Below are 19,343 nucleotides of genomic sequence, written 5' to 3' on the forward strand. Positions count from 1 at the left end.
TCTCAAGTCTGTGGTGTTCGTATTTAATTATAGTTCAAAAATAATGTTTTTTGAGTCGATTACATACATCCGCATAATCGTATATTCAAGATATTTCGATATTCAATCCATGAAATTTAATGACATGACAGTTCAGCGGGCGGCCATGTTTGACGTTTACGGGTGATTCAGAAAGTGTGTTCCAAATAATATTTTTGTGCAGGGCTACGGTAGTTAGTATATTTAATTATTTATATTTGTTTAGTTTTATTTATTTTCTAATTGAAAAATAAAATAATGATTTCATCTATACTTCTATGCCAATATAATAAATGCGAAAGTATCTCTGTTGTCTGTCTGTCTGTTTCTCTTTCACTGGCAAAGCACTGAACTGAATTTGATGAACGCTTTAACTCCAAGGAAGGACAATCACCTGACAACCAACCATTAAAACGCGAGCGAAGCCACCGGCAACAACTAGTATTGAATAAAGGTTATGCTTTTAGCTCTAGTTGGAAGTGGCATGAACTTATAGATAAGATCAAGGCCTAATTAAAATTTACATTTCGTTGTGCAATTTATTATTAAGATACAAAAGCATATGTCCGCCATATTGGCTATGTGCTGACGTCATTCATATCAATACAATATGATAATCGTGACAGTCTTGTAAATCTGACTATCTCATTAGATAAACTCACTTTTCTCAGACATCATGACTTATTTGGATATAGTATATCTGGATTTTCAGGCGGGATATATTTAAATTACTAGTGATAGGGCTTTGTGCAAAGCCACCTGGGTACTTTCTACCCACTCATCATAATTTCTACCACCAAGCAGCAATACTTAGAATTATTGTGTTCCAGTTTGAAGGGTGGGTAAGCTAGTGTAACAGGCACAAGGGACATCTAAGTGCCCAAGGTGGGTTGGGCGTTGACGATGTAAGCAGCGGTTACTATTTCTTACATGTCTAATGTCTATGGGCATTGATGCACGTACCAAAAAAAAATTCAGAATATGGTCCACAAATTTTAAATGTGCCTAAAATTATTAAATTATTTCGACTAAAGAAAGTCATTAACAATATAAACAAATAACTCGTGTAAGCCCACACACAGCCAACTCAAAATGCAGTTCGAAGAAAATCAATTCTATGAATGCTCTGTAGGCTCAGCACGTTTCAACTGCGTGTAAGCAAGGCTTGTTTGAAGTTCATTACGTACATATATATATATAGTACGTACTTAAGTATTTTCAGATGATTATAATCGTAATTTATAAAATCTCTTTTAAAAAAATATATTAATTAATAAAATGTTTTGAAAAACTTAATAGCTGTGTTTGTTTGATTTTACTTGTAACTGTTCATGTCTTTTCATTTTATGTCTGTTAAAACAATAATTGTAAAAACTCGATTAAATTCATTTAAATTTGTTATCGTAACATTTTTAATAATTCATTCACGAGAAGCTTATTCAAGGTAAATGTTAAAGTAGGTATAGGTAAGGTAAGACCCCTAAAATACCCACGGCTGGGTAAAAGCCGAAAAGAAAAGGCTCATTCAACCATGTTGGCGTCATGCGGCTTCGTGGATACATTTGACAATTTCATCCTTCACATGATTCCTCACGATGTTTTCCTTCGCCTCTGAACCCGAGATTTATTATAAAAACAAATTATGCTGTTGTAAACTTACTAACGTATCTTCTTTCAAGATCAACGTGTACTATTCATTAGACTATCTCAGTACTTAAATCATAATTACTTAGACAAGATGCAAAATTCATAATAAATTCACAAGCATACAAAAAACTCATCAAAATATTTATATCAACCAACACGCAATCATTAATCGTAGTCTATTATTATATACCGTAACTAGGCTTTTAATCAAGCTTCCCGTTATTTTATAGGAGAAAAAAATTATTGCAAATATCATTAGTTAGAAATTGATTTATTGTAAAGTCAATTTAAAGTTACATACAACAAAAATGACAACAATCCAAGCAACGATGTAACACAAGTCGGCCAGCATCACGCCGACCGCCGCGCCTACATCGTTTTCCTTCCTCGCTGAGTGGTCAAAACAATGCGTATCAATCATTGTGCAATATATAAGATATCTTAAACAGAATATGAACGATACTATCGACTGTATAATGGTTAATATTATGTATATATTTATAAGTTTAACATTCTTGTTTAAACATGCGAAAAACAGGAAGACATTTGATAGACATATTATCCACATCAAACCAGCCAAGAACCACAGGAACACTGCCAAGTTAGTCTCTTTCTGGAGCAGCTTGGACATTTCTGGTTTATGGTCTAGAAAAAACGGGATTATTATAGTTTTTATTGTATTTTCAAACTTAGTTATGGCTTTCTTTGAATATGATATAATTCTATGTGTGATAAGTTTTAGAATGGAAACAGTTTATCTTAACGACTTTTGAAAATTGTTTTTAAAGTTCATGGTTGAAAAACGAGAAAAACTCCGTTAAGTGAGATCCTGACCTACACTGGAGAGCATGTATGTGAAATCTTGCATAGAAGATCGATGACGTAGGCTCACCTATGTACTGAATCTATGAACTTTAAAAGTTGAAAACATAAAAATATTTATGCGAACTAAAGTTTCGTGGAAATATCTAGAATATTGTAATTATTATACAGCCTAGTTCTTTTTATAGTATATAGTAACTCCCAATGATAGAACGTGTTCGATATTTAAAAAAAAAAATACAATGGTACATGGCTTCTCGTAATTTAAACGTCTTTATCGATAATCTAACCGCAGGCGACTCGATCACAATAGATGATAATTTTACCATTTACTACAAATAGTCACGTGTGGAGAATGCGTGACGTGTGACATAACAGCTACGGAATTTTCAAAGAGTGTGCACGTGATCAATATTTACACAATTTATCGACTATGGTTCAAGCAATGAATCTGTTATAAATATATATTTAAATCATACAAAATAATAATATCATTACATATTATAAAACAAAGTCGCTTTCCGCTGTCTGTACCTATGTATGCTTAGATCTTTAAAATTACACAACGGATTTTGATGCCGTTCTTTTAAGATATAGATCGATTCAAGAGGAAGGTTTTTTGCTACGTAAACGTAAACGCTAACTCTAAACTAAAGGATTAAAGTCTGTTCTATATTTATACAGAATATATACTTTACGATACCTGTTAAGTACATGACTGTATGAAATGGTCCATAAATGAAACCGATTGTAATACATGTCAAGGCAATTGCACAGGATGAGATGCGCCATGTCCAAAATTCGCATATCCGTAAACACATGATTTGCGTATATATTATAAAAATATTTTAAAACCCAAAATCGGATCGATCATTTATTGTTAAATACATTATTGAAAGCAATCACGCAATTGTGTACGTTTTATTGTCAAAGTCTGACATCGTATAAATTGAATGAATGATTTTGCGAACGAATGAAAAACGTCACGTAACGAACATTGAGGTTTTAATTACAAAGAAGTTCTTATATAATTATGTAGAATAAGTGTAAGAGAATAACATTGAATATATATAAAATTCTTACGTAATACTTCTGTCTATCGGATATCAATTTATGATACTTGTATTTTTCAGTATTAGTAATATACGCACGTAACCCCCGTATATCCCAAAACGAGGAGGAACGTAACAATGGATTTTAGTTAATTCTCTGAATCGATGCCAGGATAAGGCGGAATTAAGGTTAGGGAGGGAGGCAAAAAAGTATTCAAAGTAAACAAAACCGCTTGCCTGTTGTTTATGTGGTTATTAAGAGCATTTCAAGCGAGCAATCGCAAGTAACTTTGCGGTTTCAGAGCGATGACCAAGGGTCTGACTTTCGACACGGTTGCGTGCTTTTGCTTCTCTACCTTTGGACCATAGAGTATACAATACATAGAGTAAATAATGAGTTATAATATTAAACGAACAAAAAAACGAGAGGTGTCTTGGGACAGTAGCTGGTTGGAACGAAGTTGCTTTCGCTAAATATTGTTATGTATTAAATAACAGACACAATAAAATAATTGTTTATAATTAAAATTAATTAAATGTCATGAAATTAAATTGTTTTTAAAAAAATCCTGTCAATATTATAACAATAATAAAAAATAAAAAAAATGTTATGTAAAATTACGAGGTGATAGGGGTAACTATTGGCAATAATTTAACCCCCATATGCATAATGCAAAAGTGAACCATTTTTGAATTACCTCGTTATTTAGATTTTTTTCAAATTAAGTCAAAAATGCAAATTTATTTAAAAAAAGTATCAATTAAAATCAATTTTTTTTCTTCTGATTTTAAAAAAACGAATGAACAGTGGTTGTTTGTCAATATTAAAACAATAGTTATCGGTTCAAATTTAAAAGTGCGAGACGAAAAAAGATATTATTTAAAAAAAAATGATTTTTTTTCCACAAAAATGCCTTAAAAACAAAAAACATCGTTATGAAACTTGTCCTGCAGATTATTTGAAAAACATAACCGTTTTATCAGCTCTGTAAAAATGTATAACAACTAGGAACTTATTTCAAAACAACCGAAATAAAATGACCACAAAAGACGCTGGCAGAAATTCGTACCCTATCACCTCCTAACGGGAATATGTCGAATTACCAATAACCCTGTATACGTATTATAAATATAGAAGTAGTATTGACTTTGAATTGCTATATAAATTACATCATTAATAAATCCTTTCAAAACAATTCAACGATAAACTTGCGACTTAAACAATGAAACTTGGTACAATTTCTAATCAATAAAAATTGGGCAACGTGAAATTTCGTAGCTTCATTACAGTCGGTAATCAAAGGTCGGCTCATTATTCGGATCGTTTGTGTGAATTCGGTCCCTCGGGGTTTTCGATTCAATGTAATGTTGATACAACATTTATATTTACCTTTATTTAACTGTTCCTGTGGTTTTACAATTTGATCACCTCGTATCGTTTCGAATTCTTTATTATTATTTTTTTTTTTTCAATTTTGTTTACGACTTTAATGACGTATCACTTTGAATGTTACCCACATCAGTTATTAATTTTAGGTGCTTAGTGATAAATTTAAAAAAAAAATAGGTAGCGAAGGGATTCCATTTTTTTAAATATATCTACATAGTAAATAACAAAGTCGGTTTCCGCCATCTGTACGCTTAAATATTTTAAACTACGCAACTGATTTTAATGCGATTTTTATCAATAAACAGATTCAAGAGGTAGGTGTACAATACACGTACATACATATTATAGAAAAGAACAAACGCAATCATATTTTATTTTTATATAAATATGTTCTTCTATCTAAAAATTATATATAGTCCGTTAATGGATCCGAGTGAAGTCGGGACAGATAGCTAGTTGTATATACATAATACTCGCTTGCATTATATGTATAATTTATTTTTCATTAATGTATCTCAATATTAATTACCTCTCGATTTAAGATATCAATTTATTTTATTAAAAAAAAAGTTGTTTAAAAAATATGTACATACACACATAAATCGTTTCGACGCGTTTTTCACTGTATTTTTTTTTTATAGCCACTACGTAATAAATCTTTTTTTTATTGTCGTAATGTTCTTGACATTATTACTAGTAGTGATGTTTTAAATATTAAGGCAATCAATTGGATACTAAAAAAGTTGTATCGATAATTATTTTACAATATAAGAAAAATATTTTGACCAAATAACAGCAACAGGGATATTATTAAAATAAGTTCAATCATGAACACTTCAAAAGAAAAAAAGATAGAAAGATTGGACAACATCAACAACATCACATACATTACTCTGATCCCAATGTAAGTAGCTAAAGCACTTGTGTTATGGAAAATCAGAAGTAACGACGGTACCACGAATACCCATACCCAAGACAACATAGAAAACTAATGAACTTTTTCTACATCGACAGGCCGAGAATCGAACCCGGGACCTCGGATTGGCGTACCCATGAAAACCGGTGTACACACTACTCGATCACGGAGGTCGTCATTGATTAACAAAATATATTCAATAAGTTAAATACAAATCGTAATAAAATCGTTCAGAAATGGTTAACTATAAACGAACGTTATTTATTTATCGAAACATAAATGTATCCAATAAGCAATGAATGAGATAATCCGGTTGTAAATGTACATTTACTGTATGAGGTAACCTTCGCTTAAACTATCAATAATATTTATGATCGATGAAGTATAAAATGAGTGGACACACTCGTGCTACTGAGCAAAGCGATAACGAAAAGCTGTATGATCTCGGCCTGATCGATCAAATGGTACTTGGGACATCACTGGATCAAGCGTGACCCTGGTCTTTCAACTCAAAAGGATGAACGTGCTAGCCGTGGCTACCGATATGGAAAAGTCCGTGTAAGGAGGCAATCGTCTAGGCTCGTACCCAGACAGGCTCTTAGGCCAGTGAGAAAGAACCACATTCTCAATATAGGACAGATATTAAAATTTACAAAATCATTTATTATGCCTCAGTCACACCAGTGAGACATACTAAGTGCATGTTTATAAATAATTAAATTACAATTGACTTATTTCGACAACAATGTTGGACGAACTTTAGATTGGGTGTCATGTCTTCAATCCTTCTTTTGTCTGTATCTTTTCTTGCTATGTTCTAGAAGTTGGTATTTAAATACTTTATTTGTCATGGAAAGGGACGCACTTCTAAGCTTAAAATAAGGTCTCATTCATTTATAATATTCTGTAATTTTGCTATCTACACAAATATTGTTTATTTAGCATATCACTAACATGCACATAAGATATATATAATATAGATATGGTTATAAAATCATAAATTATGATAAAAAATATGTTGATTAAGCTATATAAGATTTTGTGACATATATTTTACTTTACTTTTAATAATAAAAATCAATTGTTATCCACACATAAATAAACTAATAACGAAATATAGGATATCGTGAAACTGCCAATTCTGTGCCAATGTTTCCTTTGATTGCGTCCGATTGTTAGCTTTTATTTTCATTAATTCGCGATGGGATCGCTTCGCTTATTCCCTCGAGTGCAGTTGTTACCTTTTGGAAATTTTATCACAGATTATCTTATACATAAAAATTAATACTTGTTTGTGTTCGAGTTTAACGTGTTAACGTGACGTTGCTCTTATTGAATTTACATTTTGTACTGTTGTCGGTATTTGTATAAATGTTTCTATGATAAGTATACAATAGATGAAGCACGATGCGGATTAGCTATTTTTTACATGCTTTTATTTAGCTTAACATTTGCCAGTTTGTTTGGGTCAAATATTGCAAGCTGAATTGGAAATATTTGTATGTTGGTTCAATTCCAGTGACAAAGCATTTTATGGTAAGCAATATCTTATTCTACTGAGTGTTTTCGCCTGGAGCAAATCCTTTGTAGATTGGCTCCACCGTCAACAGAATTCACAAAATATTTTGTATATAATACACTGTGTCTATTTATTATTATATTAGTAATATAATCCGTGTAAAAATGATTTGTAGTGGATATTATTCTGTATACAACTAACATAGACTCTAAATTCTAATAGCCACCACACCATCTCGATATCTGGAAATCCACCTCAGCGCGATTTTTAAAGCATTTCCTGCCTAACACAACTATTCTGAAGAACAAACTTTTGTCGAGGATTTTTCTGAACCGATACTGTGAACCTTCAAGAAAAACCTAGTAATTTCTCAAAGGCCAGCAATGGCATGTAAGCCCTTCGGTGTTACAGATGTCCACGGGCTGTGATAGTCTGGTCTATTCTTCAGGTGAGACCAAACTGTCATTGCTATTGGGCATAAGCTTAATAATAAGAAAATAACCGTTCCGCTTGCTATATTTAATTTCTATTCATTTCATGATTCAATTATTAAACATCAAACCTCTAACAAATTTACCAAAAAAAATAAACTTAAAATAAACGTAACGCAATGTACACGTAAACGTAATGTAATTAATATTGCAAGGTTCCAAATGGTAAAGTAATGTATCCTTGAATAAATTATGTCTCTTTACCGTTTGGTACCTTGTCATTTTTATTTTGATGCGTTATACGAAACTCCCGATAACCTTGTTTACACCTTACGCTATAAAATATTTTAAAAATATTAAGACTGATCTAGAAACAGTCAAAGAAACGAACAACCGTTATTGTAAAACGGTATAAACATATAGAAAGTGGCAGATGTGCCATAAAATTACAGCTAGCTGATACCAGCATTCAGTGCGAAATAATCACCTGTTACTGGAAAGTTCTAGATAAAATTTTAAACTAACGGGTCGTGTCAGCTCTGAAAATTTCTAGGTCTGGTCTTTTAAAAATCGAGCTTAATTCTCAAGATCAATACATTTATGAATTACCAATATAGTTTTTTATACTTTAATTTATTTTCACCTGTTTATACGTGTGAGTGAAATCTTGCTACTGAATATTTAACTAGCCGAATGAACTAACGCATAAGCTGAAATTTTGCACACACTTTACATGCTAGTTGGACAATCTCGTATAGTAAATTTCATTCATTTTAAAACATAGATTAAATCAGAGCTTGTTTTATAAAAGGTCCTTGTTAACTTATAATATGTATAATAGGATCTACAATTTTTCTTACTTATCTACCGGAGAGATAGGTACTTATTTTTTTTCATCGTCTTTTTATACTTGATCCTAGTTAAGCTAAATCAAATAAAAATTAATAAATATTCAAAGAGAAAAGTCCCAGCAACAGCTAATCAATACAAATATTACATTAACAGCCTGTAAATTTCCCACTGCTGATCTAAGGCCTCCTCTCCCTTTAAGGAGAGAGTTTGGAGCATATTCTACCACGCTGCTCCAATGCGGGTTGGTGGAATACACATGCGGCAGAATTTCGTTGAAATTAGACACATGCAGGTTTCCTCACGACGTTTTCCTTCACCGCCGAGCACGAGATGAATTATAAACACAATTGAAGCACATGAAAATTCAGTGGTACTTGCCTGGGCTTGAACCCGAAATAATCGGTTAAGATGCACGCGTTCTAACCACTGGGCCATCTCAACTCTTAAATATTAACATTATCATATATATATATATATATATATATATATATATATATAATTACATAACATTATTGAAAGCCTTGTGACCAATCATTTTGCTACACTTGAATCCAATTCGCTACGCCCTTGAAGTTAAATAAAGATTTCTTAAACTAAGTATTTCTTAACTTAGGTTTCCACGAAGATGAAAATTAACGCTAATCGGATAAATAAATACAGGTCACAACTAGTTTTGAAGCTCCTGCAAACATCGTTTCGGTTAGTGAGATTACTTAAACAGACTTAAGAATAAAATAACATTAATGTATAGCTCATAAGTTACATTTAAAAGATTTTTTATTTCTTATTTAAATTTAAATATTTTGAGTTAATCAAATAACTGTTGATTCAAATCCAAAACCTAATTAGTCATTACATTTTCAATAAACATAATTAATAATATTGTTGTACAATTCAGACGATTGTTGTGACGTAGTGATACGAATGATATCATAGGTCGAAAAATTGTGTAAATTTTTTTTCCATGTGAGCTGTACTTTGTCCAAACACACTCTCCTGCCATTTCTATGAAACTAAATCCAGTCGACAATTGAGCCAAACTCACGGTAATCTTGAGACAATTGTTTTCAACAAAATCTAAAGGACATATGTATGTTCACATAAGCGTCACCTAAGCTCTTCATTTACTGTTGTATTGTTATATTCATGGAGAAGTCATCATTAAGAGCTATTTTTACTGCCAGATTTATCTGAAACGCTTTCTTGCTTTGTATTTTAATTAAACATTTTGCTTTAACTTAACGCTCTCTTCAATTTCGGTATAGTTTACATCATACTCAATTCGTAACCGGTTTTGCAGGAAACTGCCTGCAGGCACCGCTGTATTGGACCGTATCCCATAAATTTTATCATTCTGAATGGACTTTATACAGAAACGAGATGCAATATCCCATCTGTTTTGACATTTATGACACACCAGATCACGCTTCTAACGTTAATGTTTCATAACAGTGCCAAAGGTCATTCAGAAATGAATATTACTATATTTATTTGATATATTTACGGTCTTACTTTCCAATCATAAATTCATTTATTTGATTCAAATTATATTTACTCGATGTGAGCAGAACTATAAATGAAGTCAAAATAAATAAGCAAATGAATCATCAGTCGCTAGTCATGTTCAAAACCGCTAAAGCATCTCCATTTCTCGATGCCCAAATACAAATTTAGATTTTCTTTGAACAGTAAATGCTAAATCTATTTGCAAATGGCAAAACAAATACGTAACAATGTCCGCAGTGAATTGTGGAGGCGCGCGAGACACGGGACGCTTCTGTAACTAACGAATAAAAGAGAATGTTTGAGAAGTTATATTTGCCCGTGACTGCGTTTGCGTGGACGTTGAATTTAGATTGGTTTTGACTATCCAGAGTTCGTATACGCCGTTATAGTAGCTTTTTTACTCTGTTACCCGAGTACTCGGTAAGATTTTTAACGATACTTTTATGGTATTTCGAACAACAATGAAGAAATATTTTTATGCTTAAACTACAAATACCTACCTTGTACCTTGATACCCTCTGTAATAATCCAATTAATTATGTTTGTAATTTCTAACCGCTTTGAAGATTACCGTGTACAGAAAAACTAAGATTGTTTTGGTGTGATATAAGATAAAAGTGTAAAGGTGTGTCTTTATAAATATTTCAAAATCACAGATAGACCTTTCAATTTTATTTACTTGTTACAATATACACTAGAGGAGAAGGCAATTTTTATTTTAGTTTCATTTTTGGTTCTGTCTCCGAGAAAATAACGTATCTAATAATAATCGCAAGAAGGTACGTGGTATGTTTTAATTAAAGTTCCGACCATTTCACAATGTTATTGAACGACCGCCCAATACATTCCTTAAAAAAGTTTTTTTACTCTTATTAGGGTTATTTTTAACGTTTTAATAATAATTAATAAAATGTTATTCATACAATTATGATCTTTTTGGGTTCGAGTAATAAAATGAAAAATTTAGTAGAATAATTTCGTACCAAAGAATTCATAATCTTGTTTTCGTCACAGATTTGTATCTTAAAATAATACCAAAGCAAGTCCCTCGAGACAGCTTTTCACTTTTATCTGACGATTTATCTTCATCATCACTAAAATTGAAAGAATGGTGTCATCGCTATAAAAAAACACTTCAATGATTTAATCAAAATATTTATATAATTTTTACAATTTTATTCTTATAATAAAAACATTCTTATATCTATGTAATAATTAAAATTTTATTTTACATCAATTATCACAAATTCTATAATCTTGTATTATGGTTTTCTAATTGATTATCTAATCTTGCTCAAACGTTATACTTTGCAATACTTTTAGCATTTCGATTCTCGCTGTCAATTTCTGTTTTGCATTCAGCTTCCTAAAACTTGGTACCAAAGACAACATGAACTGTCTGTCTTCATCGTCTTCATCTTTCTTAATATCCTTTAACATATCTATTATTTTTTCTTCTAACGTATTGCTTCTTTCGTAAACTATTTGTGTTTGGGGATACTGCTGTTCTGGGGGATTTTCGATTTTCATTCTTTGAATGTTCTTAACGTCGCTCGAAGATTCGCCATAGTCGTAAATGATTTCTTCCGGCTGATAACTATTATCTAAAGGATCGGCTGAGTCGTCACTATCTCTGGCTTCTTCTGTGCCATCTGTTGAATCCATGAGGAATAATAAATTGTTGAAATATTCATATCTCTTCCTTCTTTTCACGTGTTGGTCAGACTCTCGTTTTATGTTTTCCTTCTTTTGTAATGCCAGCTCCCTTGTGAAACAAGTCCGCAAGCTCTTCCAACGTTTCTGGATTTCTCGGACTGAAATTTTAAAACGGATTTTACTTTGGAGCCAGTTCCGTGAAGTTTCCGACTTAAGTCCAAATGTATTGTAAAGTTAGAAAATTTCCATTACATACAAAAGGATTTAACTTACGTATAAAATAAAAATGATATATTATGATGTTTTATTCAACATAGCATTTTACGTTAGTCTAACAGTATTTAACAGTTTCTAAAAATAAGAGCAGATACTTTTGAACCGAAAACTGCTAATAAAAGTCCAGGCTGACATCGCCGTGAGGAAACCTGTTATTATCGGATGAAATTTGCTGAATGTGTATCTAAAATATAACACCTTAAAGTAGGAGGCGTTTGTTCGACACTGGGACATTTCCGAGCAGTTATTTCACCGGTTTTTTAACAATAGATATTTGTTACGAAAACTCTAAAATAATTACTCTAATAAATCTACTCATTAGTGTCTAATTATGTATATCATACATAATATTTACCATCAGATTAACATGAAATATGGTATAAATGTTAGAGAACGAATGAATGTGATGGCCGGTATGGTTATTATATCCCCACGCCCAATAATAAATTTACAGAGATTATGGTGTTTTGAATTAAATTTAATGTTTATGGTTAAATGTATCATTTTTAATATACGTCATATAAAAACAGATGTTATTAAATACTCTGATATCATAAAATTACATTATTTATTAATTTCCTGTAATCCTTAACAACCTTACGCGGTCTCACAGACACGAGCGTTATTATTTATGTTAATAACTAAGCATGCACGTATTTTTATCGCATGACACGCACTTTTTCGTGTATCTTCTGAGATATCTGTGTTTATCGAGGTCAAAAGTGCGTTCATTTGCATACGGGAAAATAACTTTTGTGGCCGATCTGAATGACCGAGGTGGATTGGCGGATTCTATTACAAACTTGAAATTTTCCTTAATGTATAATTACTCAAATAGTTCTGAGGAACAGGCAGATTGCCGTTGATCATATTTTACAGTTTACGTCAAGTAAGACTGCCTCACAGTAGGAAAGTAAAATCTTTTTTTATCAATTTCTATACTTCAAGGAAAGGTTTTGAAATACGTAAAATATCGTTGATTGAAATACTTCAGTGATTTTTTTATAAGGATAATCGGACTCTGGTGGAGAGCTAGGTTACATTTGATTTTTTTAATAAGCCTCATCGATGCTCGTCATCGTAAAGGATCACGGGAAAGTAGTGATATTTGCTCTATTCTTACCGCTAAAAGAGAGACAAACTAAATACTTGTGCTTTTAAAAAAGCATTCCGGTATTAAGTTTGATCATAATGTATATTTTCGCAACTAGCAATTTCGGGGAAATATTTACTTTTTCATTAAAATCAGTGTTAAAACATTTGATTCCTATTTTATAAGTCCCTATTTATATTTATTTATATATATTATATATATATTTTTATGATATAATTTCAATTTACTTAATATTGGATAATAGAGTAATATATCGCCGACAGCACATACCACTAGATATTTGAGTGAAATAAATCATTTAAGAGTTAAACGACAGTATAACAAAATATTTATATTGAAATAATTCATAATAAATAACGACAAATACTTTAAATGTTTTAATCTAAAAACTAGTCTAGACTTAACTTGGAATATAAACGCCGCTCAACCTTTTCAAAGATATTCTCTTAAAGACTAGCAAGAACCATATAGATGCCTACATTGTTTATTTGTTAACACAAGCGAAGCCTAGATCGGTTACCGGTTTTTCATAAGTATGCATTCTCGGTATCTCTATCGTATCAAAGTACAAACACTCGCTTACGTATATTCATACTGTGAGCACTAACAGTTAATTGTTATCTATTTTTCAATATTTCCTATACAACTAAATACCTTATCACCAAAAGACCAATTTCGCAATTAGAACTCTATTCGGTTCATATAGAGTCCGTTATATTTTGGCACAATCGTTCGCACGTCATGAATGCTTAGCTTACATACCATATTCGATCTTATGCAGTTGGTTCAATTGGTTCCAATTCCCGTGTATTTCCTCGCATATTTCGCGCCATATTTTCTCTTTATGCTTTCTATGGCTGTGGTACAATTTGTCATTCTTGTTATACAGAGCTGGACGCGTTTTTATTGCTTTGATCAACTTTTCAGGGTCTACGTCGAACATTTCGATTGTGTTATTCGATCACGAATTGACGTGCGTTCTATGTGGCACACACTGGGCGACTAAGCGTCATGGCGGCGGAACTGTGGCGTCACTCGTCGCGCAAGTATCGCGCTGCAGTATCGATAATGTTTCGTTTCGTCATCGGTTTTTATTGGTTTAACCGATGTATATATTACGGGTTAATTTAATCGATCGTAATGACGAAATTTATTATGTATGTATATTTAAAGTTTTACATAAAAAACATACATTATAATACAATTCAATTGCATAGGAATTTAAACGCGCGTGTATTGGTAGCACGAGACTACTTCGCGACCAGTCATAAAGTGCTTCACTTTAATATATATATGAGACAAACCTTTCCTTTCGTATCTCATAACCACCGAGACGCTTTGGAGTAGCGTGGTGGAATAACCTCTTAAAAAGAGGAGGAGTCTTCCCAACGATGGGACACTTACTGGCAGTTACTTTACTTTTTTTTAATAGTTTGGTTATCTTTAAACTATGTAAAAATTCCATCAATATTAGCTTAGCATTTGCCTAGTGAATCTGAGCAAAACAAACAAACAGATTAACATAACTACCCTCGTCATAATTATAGTATAGGCGCCGTGTTTCTGTTAAAAGCCCACTTATTAAATCATAATAACCTACATTGTCAAGTATCGTTCCATATAATAATTTAAATAGTGTTATATTTATATAATGTAAATATTGTATACAATATATAAAGGATGGTTAATTTCTGTTCATATTTATCCGTGTCACCAATAATAACTGAAAAATTATTTAAAATAAATATGAACGTCTTTATTCTAAACAAGCTTTGATTATTTATATGTACTGATATATTGTTAAAGCGAACACGCACACTAGTAAAGTAGTATGACGTTTCGCGAGTGTAAAGCGTAGCTGACACACACAAATATAATAAAGTTGACTTGTTTGTTTTAGTTCTTTTGTATTAGTTTTTTCTAATGCGACAATCTATCTAGGTATGCGTGTATAAATAATCGAAGTTATCAAGTTAAGTAAGTCTTCAGCTCAATGTTGTAATGACACAGATTCCACACCATATTGAGAAAATATTTTAATACTAGCTGAAACTGTGGCTTTACTCGCGATTCATAAAACACAATATTCCAACTACCGTTTTACCCCCTTACGGTGGAGTTACATAAAACAGTTCTTAGCGGATGCCTACGCCCTATAAGGAACTTACCTACCAAATTTCTAGTTTGTAAGTATTTTTGAGATTTCGTGATTAATCATTGAGTATTTTTATTGGTTCACATTGTACACATTAAATGCTACTTGAACATTTGTACACGCGATTAAATTCTTTGCGGTTACTCAGTTGACAATCAGATAGACGCGGATACAAAACAAATTAATATTTATAAACATACCGGTATTTATTGCCGCGATCGTTTAGATGTCTAATTGGATGTTAATAAATTCAGACAAGGTGAGCGTAAAAATCTTTCTTTATTGTCTACTCTAATGTTATATATACTAGCTGTGCCCGCGACTTCGTGCACGTTTAAATATCAAAAAGTTATTGTTGTAGCCTAACTTACTCCTTCTTACATCAGCTTTCTGCCAGTGAACGTCCCAACAAATCCAACCAATCGGTCCGGCCGTTCCAAAGATTAGCCGGAACAAACAGACAGACAAAAATTGATCAAAAATGTTATTTTGGTTATATGTACTGTGTGTAAATATGCATTTAGTAAAAAATATTTATTTTAATATTACACACAGACACTCCAATTTAATTATATATATAGATTATATAACATTATAAATAGGCAATTTTTTTTTGTTTGTTGTTGTTTGGGGTAATCTCTGTAATTTTAAAAACATTTTCACTGGTAGAAATCTCTCCATTATTCCTGAGTGCTACAGGATATAAAATTGTATCATATCATTTACTTTATTAGCGAATTGAAATCGTGAAGCCAGGGTTGCTATTGTTTATGTAACATAAAAACTACACTTAACTATGTTAGGCTTTGGGCAAGTTCGTTTGTAAAGGTACCTTACGTTCATCACTTATTAAACAATACCGCTAAACTATACTTAGTATTGTTTTGTTCAGAGTGAGGGAGATAGCTTGATTACAAAAACAAGAAACATTTCGCCTTTTGTTTCAAGTGTTTAATTTCTAATATAAATAGTTAACAAACACTGTTTTTTTCGAATGACTTTTTAGCCTTTAAAAAAATCCAATTGTTTTAATGCCTATAATAGTTATATAAATGAGATTTTTGTATGTACAGTTTCCGCGAATCTAGTTTTATCTAGGGACGGTGGAATAAGCACCGACTTTTTTGTCGCACGCTTATAACTTTAAGAATCTGTATTGATGTAGCCGATAGTGCGGTTTTTTTGGGAATAGCATTGGATTCCAAACTTCAGTGGAGTCCTCATTTATCATCCCTGACAGGAAGACTCAGAAGTTAGACAACTAACTGATATTAATACCGCTCGTCTAGTATATTTTGGTTATTTTCACAGTATTATGTCATATGGCATATTACTTTGGGGTAATGCTGCAGATATTGAATCTGTTTTTATTTTACAAAAGAGAGCAATCCGGTCTATTTATAATCTTACAGCTAGAGACTCTCCTCGGGATGTTTGCAACAAAGTAGGAATACTGACTGTTGCGTCACAGTATATTTACAACAATATTATGTATATTCACAGTAGCATTGATCACTTTGATAAAATCAGTGATAATCATTGTATGTGCACAAGTAGTAAGGATAAGCTTAGAACGCCAAGTTTTCGACTCCGCAAAGTCAATAAATCATTCTTGGGGCAAGGTATCCGCTTCTATAATAAAATTCCGCAGACATTTTTAACTTTGCCGTTTCATAGATTCAAGTCAATTGTAAAAAATACATTGGTAAAGAAGGCATATTGTTCGATACAAGAGTATATTGATGATAAAAAAGCGTGGAGTTAATGCTTGTTGACTTCCAGGCAGGAGACATAACATACATATATAATTGTATTTAACTAACATGACTATTTTTAGATATTGAAAAAGAGTAACTACTGAGTTTCTTGCCGGTTCTTCTCGGTAGAATCTACATTCCGAACCGGTGGTAGCTTTACTTTAAATAGTTTGTTAAATGACGATTCAAAAGTGCTTGTAAAATCCTACTTGAATAAAGTATATTTTGATTTTGATTTTGATTGCCCGCAGCTATTTCCTTCGAAAGGCAAAGCAAATCTGTATGAGAAATGAATAGATATCAACCAAGACTAACTGACTACTAAGGCCAAATTTTATTATATATATTTTTATTGCAAGTGAGGCGTTTTTGAATATTATACAAAACTTAATTTTATATTTTAAATTTCAGCGGTAAATAAATGTTACTTTTTATTTTGAATTCCATCTCAATTATGTATGGTTTACAAGTTATAATAAAGTATATTATTTTGGTTTCATAAAATCCATAGACTTAGTAGCATTTATTTTTAATAGGATAATATTACATTTCAATAGTATTGATTTTATTAAGCTAGTTTTTTCTAATCGTTACGTGGAAGTTAAAAGATCGTGAGTTTCGATCCGGGAAAACACCTCTGAGTTTGCATATGTTTAATTTGTGTTTATAATTCATCTCATGCTTAGCGGTAAGCAAACCTCTCGAGGAAAACTGCATGTTTCGGGCAAATCTGCCTCATGATTAATGTTTTGAGCAGCGTGGAGGATTAACCTTCTCGGAGGATAAGGAGACTCCCTTTGAGGAGGCTTTTATAACATTTAACTGGTGAATGGTTACATAGTGACATGTTTACAGGTAAACGTAACACATCGAATTTGTTTGTATGAATAAAATAATAATAATTTTTTTTTTAAATTTGATTATTTATATATAAATAAATACAAGAATAAATGATTCTTTGTTATTCCTGCTTGTTCATATACGATTCTCTCAATTGCCTTAAAACTTAATACAGTTGTAATTTATTTTAAAAACAAATTTAGAAAAAATTTATAAATACATTAATTGTCGCCGGGGCTTCAAGAGTTGGTTGTCAGGTGTTATATAATATACCTTTGATTGGGATTCAAACTTACTTCATATCAATTTAATTATTTCAGTGGTTTGGCCGTGAAAGTGCAACAGACAGATTTCATTTCGAATTTATAATATTAGTATTATATAGATATGTAAAAAAACTTAACTTACGATTCGTATCAAATCAAATCAAATCAAAATATACTTTATTCAATTAGGCTTTTACAAGCACTTTTGAATCGTCATTTAACAAACTATTTAAAGTAAAGCTACCACCGGTTCGGAATGTAGATTCTACCGAGAAGAACCGGCAAGAAATTCAGTAGTTACTCTTTTTCAACATCTAAAAATACAGTCATGTTAGTTAAATACATATATGTATGTTATGTTATGTCAAACGTAACATAACTAAACCACAAAGAATGTGTTCAAAGCCCTTTTTAATAACCTTTAAACGTGTATTATACTACGATATTTAACCCTTCTATTGTTTGAATGCCATTTATAAAGTAATGACATCATTAAATGCATAATTCAATGTTCGATACCGCTCGTTTCTGTTTTACGGTAATTCTCTTGCGTCAGTACTAAAACATTAGCTTGAGGAATTATGTATAAAACGATTTCCCACAGCGTTCTCTCGTTTAGTATTTAACTTATATAGGTTTGAATAATACTAGTACTGTTACATACTAGCCTGTATGTCTAAATGTTACGCGGTCCAATGAGCCGAGTAGATTTCGTTGCTAAGATGGGTGGATTTTAATCGGAAATTATAAGTTCGAATTTGGTCACAAATAAGTTTTCATATGCTTGGTTTGTGCTTATAATTTATTTGGTGGTAGGGGATTGTGCAAGCCCGTCTGGGTTGGTACCATCCACTTAGTATTGATGTTTGAAGAGTGAATAAGCCAGTGTAATTACAGGCACAAAGGACGTAACATCTTAGTTCCCAAGGGTGGTGGCGCAATGGCGAATGAATGGTTAAAATTTCTTTCAGTGCCAATTAAATGCCACTTAATCAGGTGGCCCATAAACAATTCTACATATATAAAACAAAACTTCTTACATTTTTTTTTCAAGCATTTTCGAATATTTTTTTTCATCTTGATAAATACCTAAACCTATTTACATGGAATCTTCAGATTATTATAG

The 19,343-nt window shown here is 31.8% G+C and overlaps 2 protein-coding genes across 3 annotated transcripts in view; one reads left to right on the forward strand and one right to left on the reverse strand.

Annotated features, from left to right (window-relative positions):
- LOC113394793 (uncharacterized) overlaps positions 1 to 19,343 on the forward strand; it is a 337,088-nt gene that overhangs the window by 34,867 nt on the left and 282,878 nt on the right. The window lies entirely within an intron of this gene.
- On the reverse strand, positions 11,293 to 14,220 carry LOC113394804 (uncharacterized). Its single transcript, XM_064217442.1, has 2 exons — positions 13,962 to 14,220; positions 11,293 to 11,967 (listed from the first exon to the last, which is right to left on the reverse strand). The coding sequence occupies exons 1-2, from the start codon at positions 14,140 to 14,142 to the stop codon at positions 11,438 to 11,440; spliced, it is 711 nt and encodes a 236-aa protein (XP_064073512.1). The 5' UTR covers positions 14,143 to 14,220; the 3' UTR covers positions 11,293 to 11,437.

This window comes from Vanessa tameamea, chromosome 17, assembly GCF_037043105.1.
Source record: "Vanessa tameamea isolate UH-Manoa-2023 chromosome 17, ilVanTame1 primary haplotype, whole genome shotgun sequence".
NCBI classification, from domain to species: domain Eukaryota; kingdom Metazoa; phylum Arthropoda; class Insecta; order Lepidoptera; family Nymphalidae; genus Vanessa; species Vanessa tameamea.

Excerpts from the sequence above, each read along its gene's own strand:
- LOC113394804 (XM_064217442.1), bottom strand. The coding sequence starts at position 14,142 with ATGTTCGACGTAGACCCTGAAAAGTTGATCAAAGCAATAAAAACGCGT. Across the intron at positions 11,968-13,961 it reads ACTGCATAAGATCGAATATG|TCCGAGAAATCCAGAAACGT; the intron begins GTATGTAAGCTA and ends TTAAAATTTCAG.